The following is an 18,003-nucleotide window of genomic DNA, read 5'->3' on the forward strand; positions in this document are numbered from 1 at the left end:
AAAAAATTTGGTGACTCTCTCACTCTAAGTACAAATCATTAATCCCCCTCAAAAAAAAAAAAGTACAAATCATTAATAATAGAGTCAGTTTATCAAATATTGACTTTCTTTAATCTATAAAATATATTCTTGCTAGGAAGTTGGCATCGAGGGTAAGCAAAAATGTGGTGCGCGTGGCGAGGTAGGTGAAGTGTTTTAGGTTTTAATTATTGTTTGGCTGCGGCACAAACTCCTATCGCTCTTTTCAGCCAGTAGATCCATCCAAAAGGGTGGGTCAGATCTACGAGATAATAGTAAATAGTATCTTCTACCTTGTACAGTCTCCATCCATTTCGATTGGTGTCCACAGTAATATGGGTTCATCATTTCGAAGTACATGGTCCTCACTTGTTATTATGAGACATCTGTTAAATTAGAACACCAAACCTTTTTTCTTTCTTTTTTTGAAAACTTTTTTTTATTGTCATGGCAAATTGCAAAAGGTGAATTTACGTAAAAGTGAAATTCAGTTACACACTTTTTTTTTCTTCTTTTTTTTAATGAACATTTAGGGTTCATTTGGTTGGGAGGATGAAAAAGTAGGAAGATAAAAAATGAAGAGAAGATGGAAAAGTGAGAGGATAGAAAAGATTTTAGTTTCTCTCATTTGTGTTTGGTTGAGAGGGTGGAAAAGTGGAGTGATAGAAAACTTTTTTGTTTGATTGAAAATAAAGTTGATATAAATTTACCATTATGTCCCTATTAAATAAAACAAAAGGTAATACATTATATTTTTAAAAAAAATTGTGTATAGATGGACACTTCATTAAAGTAAAAAAAAAAATAGTATAAAAAATTAACTTAAAACTGTTTTCAAAAAAATAAAAAAAGGAACAAAAACAAAAACCAACCAAAATTAATGAGAAAATAAACATATGAGCACCAAAAAATTAAGAAAAAAAAAAAAAAGAAGAGGAAGAAAGCTAACACGTCCAGACAAAATCAAAGAAAGAGAAGAGAAAAAAAAAAAAGCCAAAGCACGTTAGTAAACAGAGAAAGAAAAAAATCAAAAGATAAAAATAAAGCCAAGCACATCAGTAAACAGAGGAAACAAATCAAAGGGAAAAAAAAAAAAAAAAAAAGCCAACGTTAATAAACAGAGGAAAAAAATGAAAGGAAAAAAAAAAGCCAAGCACGTAAACAGAGAAAGAAAAAATCAAGGCGAAAATGCACGTCCCTACATTTTGGCGTTTTTCTATTTTAGTCCCTACATTTTAATTTTATTACTTTTAATCCCTAATTCAATTAACGCGTTTCATTTTGGTCATTTCCGTTAGTCAACCGACGGAAATAACTGAGGTGGCAGCCGGAGAAATTATAATATTATAAAAAATGTCACATCAGTATATAAATTTAAAAAATTAATTTATTAATTTTAACTAAATAATAAAAACATAAACAAAATTAAAAACTAAAATTCACATGAACAAGAACACCAACCCAGGAATTTCTTGAACAATAACACCAACCCAAAAATTTTAAAACCCAAAAAGTTTCTTAGGAAACAAACACACAAAAAACTGAAAAAATTTCAGCTCAAAAACAAATTCATAAATCTCAAAGGCACCATTTTCTCAAACCTAGCAAAATCATCAAATCCCAAAACCCCAAAGTACCAAATCAATCCAAAAATACAACACAACCAACCCAAAAAAAAAAAATCTCAACCCAGAAAAACACATTTGAAGAAATTTTTTACCTTGCTCTCAGATCCAACAAACAAAAAACACAATAACAAACTAGCAAACCCAAACAAAGAACACAATAACAAACTAGCAAACCAAAAAATAATCCATGACTTGCTCTCAGATCGGGTTGGAAAATATCCCCAAACCCCCAAGCGAGCCACGACCCACCTGTTGATCTTTATCACACTTCCACCATCATTGCAAATGATGCCGTCCCACTTGCAAAGATTTGAGGTTGTTTCTTCATTCCACCACCACCACAGAGTCTGGTTCAGAGCCTTTGCTTCTTGGGCTAGTGGCGGTGATTGAGGTTTTGCAACAATAGAAGTATTCGCGGCTCGACGATGACGTCGTAGATGAAACCGAAGACAACGAGCTCCGACCCGCTTTCGATCTCCGAACGCCTCCACCTCTAGTTCTCTCACATCAACCCATCGATTCTTTGGTCCTCTCCACTCTCAATCTCTCCCCCGAAGCCAGCCGATGGAGATGGGATTGACTCCCTTGGCCTTGTGTTCCTCGTTGAAGCACTTGTTCATGAAGGCTTGTACAATGTCCATGTCTGCGCTTCGCAATCGTGGGTTCAATCTCCATCCACTTTGCTCAGCTATTTTGTTGTGTTTTGTGTTTGATTGTTTGTTTTAAGTGGTTTTCTCATCTGGGTATGTGGGGTTTTTCATTGGTTTTTTATTAATTTTGATATTTGGCTATCTGGGCTTGTTCCCCTAATTCAGATTTTATTTTTTTTGTTTTTGTTTTTCTGGTTTCATTTTTTGGGTTTGGGTATTTGATTTTCGGGTTTGATTTTCTGGTTTGGGTATTTGTTATGGGTTTGATTTTCTGGGTTTGGGTATTTTTTGGGTTTGATTTCTTCCATTTTCAGCTTCTTTTTCTCCGTTTTCAGCTTCTTTTTCTTTACTCGTATTTGAGTTTGAGTTTGAGATGAGAGAATAGAGTTTGAGTTTATGATAATTTTTTAAATTCTGTTTTAATTGAATTTTAGTTTTAATTATGTTTTAGTTTTTATTATTTAGTTAAAATTAATAAATTAATTTTTTGAATTTATATGCTGACATGTCATGGTGATGTGACATTTTTTATAATATTATTATTTCTCTGGCTGCCACCTCAGCTATTTTCGTCGGTTGACTGACGGAAAGGACCAAAATGAAATGCGTTAATTGAATTAGGGACTAAAAGTGGTAAAATTAAAATGTAGGGACTAAAATGGAAAAACGCCAAAATGTAGGGACTAAAAGTGCATTTACGCCAAAAATCAAAGAAAAAGTCAAAAGAAAAAAAGAAGAGGAAGCCAGAAACGTTAAAAAATATGGGGCAGTTTTGTCCAAATATTTTTCCCACTTTTCACTCCAATTTTCTCTCCAATTTGGAGAGATTGTATTTTGAATGGGAATGAGAGAAAACTTGTGGGCCCCACTACTTTTCTCTTCCCCTTTCCCTCTCAACCAAACAATGAAAAATGACATTTTCCACCATATTTTTCTCTCCATATTTTCCATCCCTGTTTTCACTCCAACCAAACATACCCTTAGTTACACACTTGTATGTAAGATAGTTGGAGTAAAAATTGTGACAATTTATGCAGTATTAGAACGATTTTTTTTTTTTTAATGTTTCCCTTCAAAAGATAAGGATTCTATTCCAAATTCAATCCAATGAAATAGAAATTGATGCCTAACTCTACTATTAGTTTGCTCGCCGATAATGATTTCCTCAAATGTTGCTGATGATTACAGGACCTTACTTAATCAAATTTCCCACTGAAGATCAATCATTCGTTTAGAGAAGCCAACTCTTATACTGATTTCTTTGTAAAGATGGTTATCCATGATTCCACGTACAACAAGACTTCCTTATTCTGGATATTCCTCTCATGGAGTTAGCTTTACTTTTGATATTTGACCTTATTGGTTTAGGATGTAATGCTGATTATGCCTCTGTGACAGGCTAGTTTTCTTGTTTATATAATATCCCTACTGCCTAACCAAAAAAAAAATTATGCAAAATTGCAAACTAGTTCTATAATAATAATAATGAAAATTTGTAAGTTAATTGATAATATCACGGTTAATGAGTTTGGTGGAAATGTGATAGAGTGTGGGTTTAGAGATAATTGAATGAATGCATTGGAGGTTAGAATTCCTTACCAACATTTTAGAAATGAATGGTGTCCATGTACCCCAAATTAGGGTTTTTTCCATTTAAAACTTATGAGTGATAATTCTATTAAAAGGTTGTATTTCAGTGAAATGTATTATAAAAATGCTTTATGACAGAATGTATATTATATATATATAAATTGTGTTTGGTTACTTTGGTATTATGCTAATGTTTTTGTAAGGTCACAATTTGTGCCTAAACCCAACAGTATGAAGGGGACAGACCCAAAAAACCCAATATAATGAAATTTGTAGAGAGTGTGCTTGAAATCTAGATTCTATGGATGTTGGATAACGAAAATGCTGGGCTAGATCGCCAATTCACATGCAATGCACCGTTTATGTAATAGAATCTCTCCTCAAACACAAGCCGAGATTTGTATTATTTTTCCCTTGTCTAAAAATAAATTACAATTAAGGATGGTGGTTGTACGCACCCATATACAACTAGTGGGCCTAAGAGGTATTTGGGCTCACAATCTATTTGTATGATGGGCTTTTGGATTTCCTACTATGGGTGATGCTGTGCTCGGTTAATCCAACTCTGTAACTGACCCTTTACTCTAGTATTTTCCTTTCTTTTCCTAAGTGATGGCTCTTTGGTTATACCACTTTTCTCCCAGCATCGCCAACCCCTTCACCCCAATTTCCTTTGCCTATTTATAGATCAAGGTAGTGGGGCTGGCACGATCACTTTCCTGGTTAGTGGAGGAAGCGGTCCAATGTCGTTACCCTTGAGTGGGTGCTTTAAATGCGAATGAGATAAGATGAAAATGGCATTAGAACTAGTTCCACCGTTGGGTCTGTTGCTCGGCCGAGATGTTCCCTAGGTAGTGGAAGGGAGGTCCAATACCGTTGCTCCTGAGTGGACGTTTGGTGGTGAATAGAGGGTGGTAGTGGCATTGGAATTAGCTCCACAGTTGGGTCTGTTGCCCAGTTGAGATGTTCCTGAGGTGGAACCGTACTCTCTAAGCTATGATTGTTCGGGTAGCCTAATCATTGAGGATGGTAAAAACTCCCATTGCTGACCATGTCATAAACGTCTTTGACTTTAGGCCTCGGGGTTTCGAGGAGCACCTAAGCTTATCCAAAATGAGATCGTGCATTTGGCCAACGCTAGATTCCATACAGTGGCGTTAGCATAAAGGGCTTTTATATTCGTCTGGGCTTTGAAGAGGGGGACGCTCGCACAATAGCCCCCCTTGATTCATACTCGGAGCTCGGCGTTTGGATCAAGGACCCGGGTAGGATCATGACAGTGGCCTCCCGAGTATGCCGAGCCTCTCTGTAGCGCAGCCGGGGTGATTGATGTGGACCTCTTAAAAGTAGTGCCGTGTCAAATCATCACATCAATAGCTATGACCCGTTGGATGACGAATTGTCTGACGATTGGTGAACTGTCCAACGGTTCGTAAATCGCGCTACACGCGTGGGGAGGTTGTTCAGAAAAGTTATGAGGGGTCTTTTCCCGCTCTTCGCTCCATTAAATGCCCCAGTCTCTATATATAGTCACCCTTTGGTCTTCATTTCACTTTCTGCGTCTTTTCACTCTCAATATTTTCTCTACTGAGCCTCCCACCCTTGCGTCTAAACACTCCTCCAGCTTCTTACTCCTTAGAACCCAAAGTAAGTTTTCTCTGTCTCTCTCTTTTCTCAATTCTTTTTCGTTTTACACTCTAAGAATGGGTTATTCTCATCTTCTCACCCTTAGGGCTGCCTTGGCCAGTTTTAGAGAAAACCTTGGTGTCCCAGAGGACATCGATATTGCGTACTGCAATATGGGCGATATCGAACTTGAGAGGGCCACCAATTCGAGTGCGGTGTTCTTTCCTCTGATGGTCGTACTCGAGGGTAGGGTTAGATTCCCTGTAGACCCTTTCATAATAGGTACCCTAGGATTCTACGGTCTGTGTCTCGACCAATTTCCCCCAAACTTTTATAGAGTCGTTAGTTGTGTCAGCTGGTTGAATCAGATGTTCGGGTTGCAACTAAACCATCACGACATCAATTTTATGTATAAATTGTGCGGCAATTTTTCGAGCAGCTATTACTTGAAAACTAGAGATATGCGAGTCTGGCTTATCTCTTGCTTGCCTGACTTCAACAAAAACTCAGTTAACGAGTTTGTTTGGGTACGTGGCAACTGGCTAGCCAGCGAGCAACTCTGCCCGCTTTCGCCGCGTAATGTTGGTCGGTACCGAGAATCTTTGACTAGCATGACCATGCCTCTTTTCATTATTTGAGCAATTAACTGATATGTCTATTTTCGCATCTGCTGCAGAGTAAAAAAGGTTCCTGCCGAACTCCCGAGTCATACACGCGCGGGATCTGAACTTTGTTTTGAGGTCAGAGATTTTCGTGCATGACGACGGGCAACTTTGGGCATCTCATCTGATCCTCGGCGTTAACCGGCGTACACCACTTGGTAGAATTTCAGCCAGGCGCTTTTAGTTGGTAGCCCACTCCTGTTGTACATAGACGTCCGGCATAAAAAATTCCTTCCTTCATCATTCACTATTGGCGAAGCTCGTGACCTTGGCCCTCGTTATACCACCGCAGATGACATCGCGCCTGTAAGGGATGAATTTGCCGAATGTGTGTCCCAAAATCGAAGAAGACACGAGGTTATTGAACAACCAGAACCCGCCCCCCGAACAGACAAGCAAGGGACTACCGACCAAGTAGGGACTTCAGGTGCCAAATCCGACCACGCTGCAAAAATGGTGAAGAAGAGGGCGATGACCAATGATAGGTTTATACCCGGGGCCGGCCTCGTGGCCCAACCTCAATCCCCCTTAAGAACGGGTCAGGCTCTTCCTGTTGGTGAGGTCAGAAAAAGGAAACGTGTTGCTGAGAAGAACGCTCCTGTCCCGGGTGACACCCTGTTGAAGACTCCGCCTCGCGTAAGGGTCGGACTTATAATCCAGGAGGCAGTGGTTGTTGCTCCACCTACTGCTCAGGTCGGTCCCAATATGGCGTCCTCCTCTCGACCTGAGGTTGGCTGGCAGCACTCTTTTCTTTTGGGGAATGAGCCTTTACTGGCGACCGCCAGTCTCCAGATGTAGGATGAAGGAGAAGGTGGGCGGTGGCCCAAAGCTTGGTTCGGGGCCTCCTATTGCTCAAAGATGTTCAGTATTACTCGGGTGGTGACGATGAGACACTGGCTAGACGATTACAATGGCACACAATTACTGTAATCCCCATTCCTTTTCATAGCACACGTTTGTGGTAGACAGTTTCGTTCCTTGTCTCATCATTTTGTTACTGTTCTATTTTCAGGCCGCGCAGCTGACCAGCGTTATGGACGGGAGGTTGAAGGACGCAGCAAAAGCTGTTGAGCGGGAGAAGGCTTTAAAGGCTGTGGCCGAGGCTACTGCCCAGGAGAGAGAGGAAGCTGCTGTAGCAACGGAAAGGAAAGCGGTGGATGCAGAGAAAGCTCGACGAACCGCCGAGAGCAAACTGTCCGCCATGGAAACAAAGTTAGTTGAGACAGAGTTCAAGTTAGCGACGGAGGAGAGCTTGACTCTAGCCCAGGCCGATCAAATTGCTGAATTGAAAAATTCCCTCGATGCTTGTGAGGACAAATGGTACATCGTGGGCTTCACGGACTCAGAAAACTCCGTGGAACTGGTCGTTCACCAAGCTCGACGCCATGGGTTTGGGGAGGGATGGCTTGCTGCTCTTCAGGCTATGGGAGTAGCTGAGGAGTCTCCGCTGTAGGATTCTGAGCGTATCCCCTACCCGGCCCCTCCTCCCCCCCCCCCTTCCGGTTCAGAGTCAAGTTGTTACTACTGATGAGGAGGAGACCCCGAGTATGAGGGATCTGGTGAGGGATATTGATGCTCACGTGGGGGCAGCCGACCTAGAGGTTACGAGCAATATCCATATCGACGCCGAAGCTGTGCACAATCAAATCGCGCCGCTAGCCCAGGCAATTGAAGGTGAAACCGAGCGACCCGTTCTTCCCCCCGTAATGACCGGTCCTGCTGTTTGAGATTTTTAGCTATTTTTCTTTCTCTTATTAATTTATGTTAGATATGCCTAGGTCGCCGGGCTGTGGCGATTGAATAATTTTCCTTCCCTTGGGATTGCTTTGACTAATATTGTTTAAATTTCACTCGTGTTTCCGTGTTGTTTGTTTGATAACTGCCAACTTTGTATGTGATTAAGGCTAGGTTGCACATCATACCTTACTTTCTCACTTTTGAGGGCTGAGAGTAGCCCTTCCATCCCCGGGATATACCGGATTAGTTTATGTTTTTAGGAAGATGTAGTTTTAGGTTTCCACCCGCTCGGCGACGGAGATCGAACCGAGGACAGATTGTCACAGGAAAAAATAATGGCTTAGCGTTTCCACATGCTCGGTGATTGTATCGAACTGAGGACCAGTTTCTATCCTCAGATGTAAAATAGCTTAGGGTTTCCACTTGCTCGATGATATATATCGAACTGAGGACAGGTTTCTGTCCTTAGATGAAAAGTAGCTTAGGGTTTCCACCTGCTCAGTGATATATATATCGAATCGAGGACAGGTTTCTGTCCTTAGATGAAAAATAGTTTAGGGGGTTTCCACCTGCTCGGTGATATATATCGAACCGAGGACAGGTTTTTGTCCGTAGATGAAAAATAGTTTAGGGTTTCCACCTGCTCGGTGATATATATCGAACCAATGACAAGTTTCTATCCTTAGATGAAAAATAGTTTAGGGTTTCCACCTGCTCGGTGATATATATCGAACCGAGGACAGGTTTCTGTCCTTAGATGAAAAATAGTTTAGGGTTTCCACCTGCTCGGTGATATATATCGAACCGAGGGCAAGTTTCTGTTCTTAGATAAAAAATAGTTTAGGGTTTCCACCTGATCGGTGATATATATCGAATCGAGGACAAGTTTCTGTCCTTAGAGTAAATGTAGTGCCCTAACCTTCGGGATTCTCTTAATATTTCTTGTCCGGGTTTAAAAGTTTGAAAGTGATGGGGTTAAATGCACCTGCATGAACAAAGACCGTCATATTAAGCACATAGTAATGCAGAATTACACCAAGCCTACATCCTTAGAGGATAACTGATCAATGATAAAACTTTTTTAAATTATGAACGTTCCACGGCTGGTGAAGCGGTTTTTCCTCCAAATCTTCTAAGTAGTATGCACCTGCCCCGGCGATGGCCGTCACTCGGTAGGGTCCTTCCTAGGACGAAGCTAGCTTTCCTGCATTGGTGTCTCGCGTATTCCCCATGACTTTGCGAAGTACCAGATCTCCTGCGACGAATCCCCTTTTCCTCACCGCTCTGTTGTACCTCCGTGCGAGTCTTTGCTGATACTCTACAGCCGAATGGTGGCCGTTTCTCGGTGCTCCTCTAGTAAGTTCAACTTTTTTGCCATCAGCTTCTCGTTCTCGTCCGGAGCGAATCTCGCGAACCTCGGCAGGAATGACAGCCTTTGCCCCGTAAGTTAGAAAGAATGACGTTTCTCCCGTGGATCTTCTGGGAGTTGTTCGGTATGCCCACAGGACGCTCGGCAGCTCTTCAGCCTATTTGCCTTTGGAGCCTTCCAATCTCCTCCTCAACCCGCTCACGATAGCCTTGTTGGTCGCCTCTGGCTGGCCATTACTCTGCGGGTATGCTGGTGTGGAGTATTGGTTCCGGATGCCAAGGTTGCTGCAGAACTCTCGGAAAGCCTTGCTGTTGAACTGTAGACCATTGTCCAACACAAGAGACTCTGGAACGCCAAATCTCGTTATAATGTTTCTCCATACGAATTTCTTGACATCAACATCACGGATATTTGCCAGTGCTTCTGCCTCGGCCCACTTGGTGAAGTAGTCTACTGCCACCAGCACAAATCTCCTATTGCCTGTAGCCCGGGGAAAAGGTCCAACTATGTCTAGCCCCCAGCGAGCAAACGGCCAAGGGCTGCTTACTGGGTTTAAGTTCCCAGCAGGTTGGTGGATCATTGGTGCATGAATTTGACACTGCTCACATCTCCGGACATGTTCGGTCGCATCTTCCCTCATTCGCAGCCACCAAAACCCTTGGGTCATTACCTGGTGCGCCAACGATCGTCCCCCTACGTGGCTTCCGCACACGCCTTCATGTAGCTCAGCTAACAGCTCTTCAACCTGATTAGGCTGAAGGCATTGCAGGTATGGTCCCTCGAATGACCTTCGGTATAACTTCCGATCGGGAGACAACCAGTACCGAGCAGCATCTTACCGTACCTTCGCCGCCTCTTTCTCATCTTCTAGGGCTCGGTCTTCTGCAAGAAAGTCAATGATAGAGTCCATCCAGCTTTTCTTGGTTATAGTTATGCGAGCAACCGACGGTTTTGGGGCAATACTTGGCTCGGCCACTAGCTCCACCCTGATCAGCCGAGGCATCATGTCAGCTATTGATGATGCCAGCGTTGCTAAGGAATTGGCGTGCCGGTTCTGTCCCCGGGCTACCCGTTCAATTTTGACATTTGAAAAAGTACCTATAGTCTGCTTCACCAGCCGTAAATATTCAATCATCCGGGGGTCTTTAGCCTCGAAGTTCCCCTGTACCTGGCAAACCACCAGGAGAGAATCCGAGTAGACTTCCACCTCTTTAGCTCCCAAGTCCATGACAACCCTTAGTTCAGCGAGCAGAGCCTCATATTCGGCCTCATTATTAGAAGCCTTGAAACCCAGTTTGAACGAATGCTCTAGCTTTAGCCCTTCTGGGGTGATGACCACGATTCCAGCTCCCGCTCTCGCCGTGTTGGATGCGCCGTCCACGAATACCTTCCAAGGCCGGATCTCAGTGAGGCAAACCACATCCGCACCTTTCGGCGAGAATTCGGCAACAAAGTCTGCGAGCACTTGTCCTTTCACCGAGTTCCTCGGCTTATATCTGATGTCGAAAGAGCCCAACCGAATCCCCCACTTAGCTATCCTTCCTGTGAAGTCAGATCTTCTTAATAATGACTAGAGTGGGTACTCGGTCAGAACATGGGCGGTATGAGCTTGAAAATAATGAGGCAGTTTCCTGGTAGAATGCACGAGTGCCAACACCAGTTTCTCCAGTGGTAGATACCTGGTCTCGACATCGACTAATGTCTTGCTGATGTAATAAACCAGAAGCTGCACACCAACATCCCTTAATAACACGGCGCTGGCTACATGTTCGGATATCGAGAGGTACATGTATAGGTCCTCTCCCGGTTCCGGGGCTGTCAATGTCGGTGCCCGCCCAAGGTAGTCCTTAAGATCTTGGAAAGCTCTATCATAACTCTCGTCCCATTGAAATCCCTTCCACTTCTTCAAAAGCTGATAAAATGGTCGGCACCGATCAGTGAATTTGGAAATAAATCGGTTGAGAGCAGCCAGTATACCGGTTAGCTTCTGGACCTCTTTCGGATTGTTCGGTGGTTTGAGTTGCATCACTGCCTCAATCTGATCGAGGTTAACTTCGATCCCACGTTTGGTAATTAAGTAACCCAAGAACTTTCCGAACCCTACGCCAAAAGCGCATTTGTCGGCATTGAGCCGTAACTAGTGTCGTTGGAGTATTTCAAACACTTCCTTGAGGTCGTCGATGTGTTGCCCTTCTCGCCTGCTTTTTATCACCATATCATCAATGTATACCTCAACCATCCGACCAATCAAATCCCTGAACATCCTCGTCATCATTCTTTGATAGGTGGCTCCCGCGTTCTTCAATCCGAACGGCATCACGGTATAGTGATAGTTAGCATCGGGAGTTATGAATGATGTTTTCTCCTGATCCTCGGCGGCCAAGGCAATCTGGTGATAACCTTGGAAGGCATCAAAGAAGCTCATTCTCGGGTGCCCGCAGGTAGCGTCTACCAATTGGTCAATTTTCAGCATTGGAAAAGGGTCCTTTGGATAAGCTCAGTTTAGGTCAATGAAATCAACACAAACCCTCCATTTACCGTTCTTCTTCTTTACGACCACCGTGTTTGTGAGCCACTTCGGAAAGTACGTTTCCTTTATGGCCCCCTCCTCTTTTAGCTTTTCGACCTCCTATCTGACCGCTTCCACATGCTCCTTAGTGGACCTTCTCAGTTTTTGTTTTTTAGGAGGGCACAGAGGATCCACATTCAGTTTGTGAACTATAAATTGGGGGTCCACTCCGGGCATTTCATACGGACTCCAAGCGAATACATCCACATTCTGTACAAGAAAAAGCAGCAACTCCGCCCTCTCCCTATCATCCAAGCTTGCCCTAATCCAAAAACTCCTTTCTTCTTTCGATACGATTCTCACTCTTATCAAATCCTTGGCAACGTTGGTCCCCTCTACTTGGGGCTGTTGTAATTGCTATAGGGGAGTTTTCTCGGCTGCTCCCTTTAGCTCGGTTTGTTCGATTGCCGCGGCTACTAAGCATTGCCTGGCCATTCGCTGATCCCCTCTTATCATTGTAATCCCTTCTTCAGTTCGGAACTTAACTTTTACGTGCAAGGTGGACGGTACAGCCCCCATGTCATGGATCCACGGCCTTCCGAGTATCGCGGTGTATGGCGAGAAAGAGGCTACCACAATGAACTTTACCGCCACCTCTTTACCTCCCATATTGATCGGGAGAGAAATCTGCCCTTCTAGAGTCATCATATGCCCATCGAACCCCATCAATGGCGTGTCATACCTGGACAAATCCTATTTTTTCAGGCCGAGCCCCTTGTAGAGGTCCGGGTACATCACGTCTGCGCCGCTTCCCTGATCCACCATTATTCTCTTGACTATAAATCCCCTTATGCGAGCCGTGACTATTAAAGCGTCGTGGTGCGGTTGAGTGGTGCCCTCCAGGTCGTCGTCGTCGAACGCTATGGGTTGTCTAGTATACCTTGGCCTCTTCCCCGGGGATTGTTCACTTGTACTGTCCTCTGCCGATATCACAGCCAGCACCCCCCTCGTTGCAAGTGCTCTAATGCCCCTCGGCACTACATGGATGACCTCTATTACTCTTAAAGGGGGTGGGAGAGGGTTGCGACGTAGCTGACCTTCTTGCCCTGCTTCCTGATTACCCGTTTCCACCAGAAATTCTTTCAAATGCCCCGCCTTCACCAATTGTTCCAAGTGGTCTTTCAATACTCTACACTGTTCGGTGGTGTGCCCCTTGTCTCTGTGGTAAGTGCAATACAAATTCTGGTTTCTTCTTGACGGGTTGCCAGCCATCCTGTTTGGCCGTTTGAAATACGGCTCATTTTTTATCCTGTCAATGATTTTATGCACGGGCTCCTTGAACGCTGCATTGACTCCCCCGATTGGCAGGCCGGGTTCTTGAATTCTCAAATCCTTCCTGAGTCTGGGGTTGAAGCCAGTATTCCGGGGATGAATGATGATAGGGGCCTTCCCCCTAGTCTGCAGTCGGTCGTCTTCTAAGCGTTTATACTCCTCGATACGCTTCATCAACTGCCTCATATCTTTGGGAGGCCTCAGGGTCAATGATTCCCTCAACCCGGACTCTTCGGGTAACCCCATCCGAAAGGTGCTTGCCGCGATCTTTTCGTTGCCCCCGCTGATCTCGTTGTACAACTCCTAGTATCGATTGGCGTAGTTGCGAAGGGTTTCTCCAGCCCCCATTTTCATTGATAGTAACGCGTCCACGAGCTGCGGAACCCGGTTGCAAGTCATGAACCGAACCCCAAACTCCTGAATTAGATCTGAAAAACTATGGACCGAACCCTTCTTCAATCCGTTGAACCACCTTAAAGTAGTGGGGCCGAGGCTTGAGGGGAAAACCTTACACATCAAAGTGTCGTTATGGGCATGTAAAGACATAATTTGAATATAGTGACTTACATGTTCCACTGGGTCCGTCTTTCTAGTGTAGGAGTTGAATGGAGGCCTTGTGAATTTGCTCGGCATGGGCGCACCCTCAATGTCTCTTGAGAATGGGGACCGAGCAGCTTGGCATAACGCTCTGCTCATAGCATCCATGGCCACATTTCGTGGCCGCCCCCCATCTAGGGAAGTTGACTCATGGTCCGCATGTTCCCGTGAACGCTCGCAGCGTCGACGGGACCCGGATTGATGGGATCCTGCCGCATGGTGATTCCCCACACTGGCCGACCTTTCCCTCTGTTCCTCGTGGTCTCTTCTCCTGCGTCTACCCCGTGCTTGCAATTCCAAATCCCTCACCGCCCTACATAGGCGCTCGAGTTCCTGATCCCTCTATTCGAGCTCCCTGTCCCTTCCGCCAAGGCGACTGCGGCCCAAGGCGTCGGACATTGTCCGGAGGGTTTGGTACGATCCTTCTCTAGGCCCAGATTCCTCTGCTCCCTCGTACCTTCTGTCCTCCTGCCTTTTTTGCCTCCTTTCTCGCCATGTAGATCCTCGCGACGACTCTTCAGAGCCACTCTCTACGTGACTTCCATGTCTACTTCCAGACATTCTCCCACGCGCGCATAGACAATACCACAGCTACGTAGGAGTTCCCACAGGCGGCGCCAATTGTACGCACCCAAATACAACTAGTGGGCCTAAGAGGTATTTGGGCTCACAATCTATTTGTATGGTGGGCTTTTGGATTTCCTACTATGGGTGATGCTGTGCTCGGTTAGTCTAGCTCTGTAACTGACCCTTTACTCTAGTATTTTCCTTTCTTTTCCTAAGTGATGGCTCTTTGGTTATACCACTTTTCTCCCAGCATCGCCAACCCTTCACCCCAATTTCCTCTGCCTATTTATAGATCGAGGTAGTGGGGTTGGCACGATCGCTTTCCTGGTCAGTAGAAGGAACGGTCCAATGTTGTTACCCTTGAGTGGGTGCTTTAAATTCGAATGAGATAAGATGAAAATGGCATTGGAACTAGTTCCACCGTTGGGTCTGTTGCTTGGCCGAGATGTTCCCTAGGTAGTGGAAGGGAGGTCCAATATCGTTGCTCCTGAGTGGACGTTTGGTGGTGGATAGAGGGTGGTAGTGGCATTGAAATTAGCTCCACCATTGGGTCTGTTGCCCGGCTGAGATGTTCCTGAGGTGGAACCGTACTCTCTAAGCTAGGACTGTTCGGGTAGCCTAATCATTGGGGATGGTAAAAACTCCCGTTGCCGACCATGTCATAAACTTCTTTGACTTTAGGCCTCGGGGTTTCGAGGAGCACCTAAGCTTATCCAAAATGAGATCGTGCATTTCGTCGACACTAGATTCCACACAGTGGCGTTAGCATAAAAGGCTTTTATATTCGTCTGGGCTTTGAAGAGGGGGACGCCCGCACAGTGGTGTGTACAGTGTTTTTCCTATTTCATCTTCCGTCCCCCTACTTGAATGTCTTTCCTTTACTTTTATATCATCCTCCTTCTTCCCTACATCCTCCACGTATGGATCAGATCACCGATCAAGATACTTGTCCCATCCACCGCTCTCTTGAAGTCTTCAAACAATAGATGTAAGGCTGATCACCATTGTTCAGATGTCATTTCCTCATTAATTCGGCCAGAGAGGTAGGTGCAGAGTCTTTAATGCGGTGGTAGTAGCTTTCTCTAAGATATTTCTCATTCGTTCTTCCTCTCTGTGCCCTTGTGGAACACATCTTTATCCACCAGACCTTCTAGAATCTCCTTCTAAACATCATGGCGTATCATATGATCTTCACTTCATTTAGCCGATGAGATGCCCCTCCTCGGATTATTTCCATCAATCTCTTTCGCAATAGTTTGCTTGTGGGCTTTTAAGTTCAGTATCGTTACTACTAATAAACCCTTCTCAAACAAGTTCATACCCTCGGATCAAGCCCAAGGCCCAAGAACAAGCCTTGGACCTTTTATCCTCACAGATTTTATTAAAAAAGGAATTATGTAAAATGAAATTGATTTTGATTACCTAGAATGTAGTTTTTTATATATTAAGTAATGATTTATTCTAAAAAAATTATGCAACTTTAAAAAAAATAATAATAACCATAACAAAAGATATTCAAAAAAATTATTTCCTGCAATTTTAATCCGGATGTAAGACATGGCATTTAAAACATTTAATCTATATATATATAATAGGTGAAGCAGAGAGAAACTCCAATAGCAATTTCAAATTAGAATTATAATCTATATTGTGCCACGTGTCATTGTAAATATGAAATTGGAGTCTAATTTTCTTCCATCTGTTATAATTCCGATGTGCTTTTTTTTTTTTTTTTCCCCACACCCGTGTATTTTCAGGTTCACCTCTCTTTCCACACTCACGTATTTTTAGGTTCACCTCCCTTTTCCACATCGATTCAAGCACCTTAATATACAGCTTCCCTCTTCTTCAATCAATGCTATGGAATTTCAAAAGAATCTCTCGGTATTAGTGATGATGTATTTGAGTATTTTTGTATCTTATATAAGAAGAGGTTCTCCAGATATTTCGATTGTACTTGTCTTTACAATTTTCATGGTCCTGGTTTATGCTATGCAAAATGAATACCAACCATTCCTAAGGTTTGATTACTACTTTCTTTCATCTGCCTATACTGTCGTTCATTTTTGTGTAAATTTTTTATTTTTTAATTATATAATTTTGGGATTTTCCTACAATTGATGTTGCATGTTTATTTTCTTTCGTCTGCCTATACTTTCTTTCCTTTTTGTCAATAATTTTTATTGTTTAATTATAAATTTTTTTTGTTTTCCTATCATTGATATTGCATGTTTCTTTTCTTTTTCATAACACGTTATCAACACGAGTCTCTACCCAATTTCGAAATGAAGTTGTAATTCCATTATTCTTCAAACTTCAAAAATTATTTGTGTAGTTTTCTTAACTCACTGTAAGTTTTCTTTTAAAGAATTAATATTTATCCTATTTGTTTGTCTTTACGTTTTATGCTCATAATTTTAGATATTTTTAATTGATTAAAAAAAATTTATGAGATTTACGTTATTCTATTGTTATGAGATGCACGTTATGAGATTCACATTTAATTGATTAAAATATTTTGTTAAAAATGGTTTGTGATAAAGTAACTAAATCATGGTTATATGTACCGTGTATGAATCAACCTTGAATATATATGTCTATGTAGCATTCTTTCATTAGAATTTTGTATGATAAAAATATTTGTTAAAAAATTACATAATGCTAAGTTTTATTAAACATGAATAAACTAAGTCTTTTAAACATGACTATACTCATGATTAATAAATAAATAAATAAACCAATAGTATCACTTAAATAATAAAATGCAATATATTTATTTTCATTATTTTATTAAATTATATCAATTCACGTGCGGTAGCATGGGTTACATACTAGTTTTAACAAAAGATCAATGTAAACTACACATAATCAAATAAAATGCCACCCATCTCACATTTGACCAAAAATTAAAGAGAATTTGAGACTTTTAAATGGGACGGGATCTTATCTCGGGATGCCTTACAAACTTAAGTCTAATATCTAATATATTTACCATCTTTATTTAAAATTTTAAATAGAACTACCCAAAAATAATTTTTAGATGCGTCGAAAATTGAAATATAAAATATTGTCAAAATGTACTAGTTCAATCACTCTATAGTCTATAGTTGCCAATGTTGAGTCCAGACTCTCTCGAATCTCCGTTACAGCTCGTCTCTAATTGTCCAATCACCCCTGTACATACTTGTGAACCCCATGTCATATTCACACAACCAAACTCACACAACCCCATTTGATGTTCAGGTTTGGCCAATCGACCCAACTTCTCATGTTTTTAAACTATTATGTTGAAATCTCGACAACAAACCCACGACAAGTGTTAGTTTACCATATTTCTCATCGATTAACTGTTTCCACATGGCCATAAAAACTAGTCATTCGATATTGTCTTCTTCCTTTACCAACATCAACCGTCGAATCCACATGATGCTTAGAGTAGCTCATCACAGTTGGACGCATTGTGTTGTTCCATTATACATATCAAAGCCAAACCACCCAATGCCTTTTTTTTGTGAACCACCAAAATATTTTGAAAACCAAGGCTTGCCATTCTTTGTTGTTCCAATCGTGTTTCACTTAGAAACTTTACTATAGAGCTCTCTTTTTCCTCTTCATTTTGTAGCCCAAACCCTTCTACATTTGCTTTTGTTTAAATAGGCCTAGGTCGAAAACTTGGGCTAGTACAGGCTCAATGCTCATTCGGGCCCATCTAAATTGA

General features: G+C 42.5%; 1 protein-coding gene across 1 annotated transcript; it reads right to left on the reverse strand.

The window, feature by feature from the left end:
* Window positions 1-12,542: 12,542 nt before the first annotated feature.
* Window positions 12,543-13,367, reverse strand: LOC142629114 (uncharacterized). The gene has a single exon (XM_075803100.1). It carries the CDS (start codon window positions 13,365-13,367, stop codon window positions 12,543-12,545), a length of 825 nt encoding a protein of 274 aa, XP_075659215.1.
* Between the last annotated feature and the right edge of the window lie 4,636 nt (window positions 13,368-18,003).

Source organism: Castanea sativa, chromosome 3 (genome assembly GCF_040712315.1).
Source record: "Castanea sativa cultivar Marrone di Chiusa Pesio chromosome 3, ASM4071231v1".
NCBI lineage: Eukaryota > Viridiplantae > Streptophyta > Magnoliopsida > Fagales > Fagaceae > Castanea > Castanea sativa.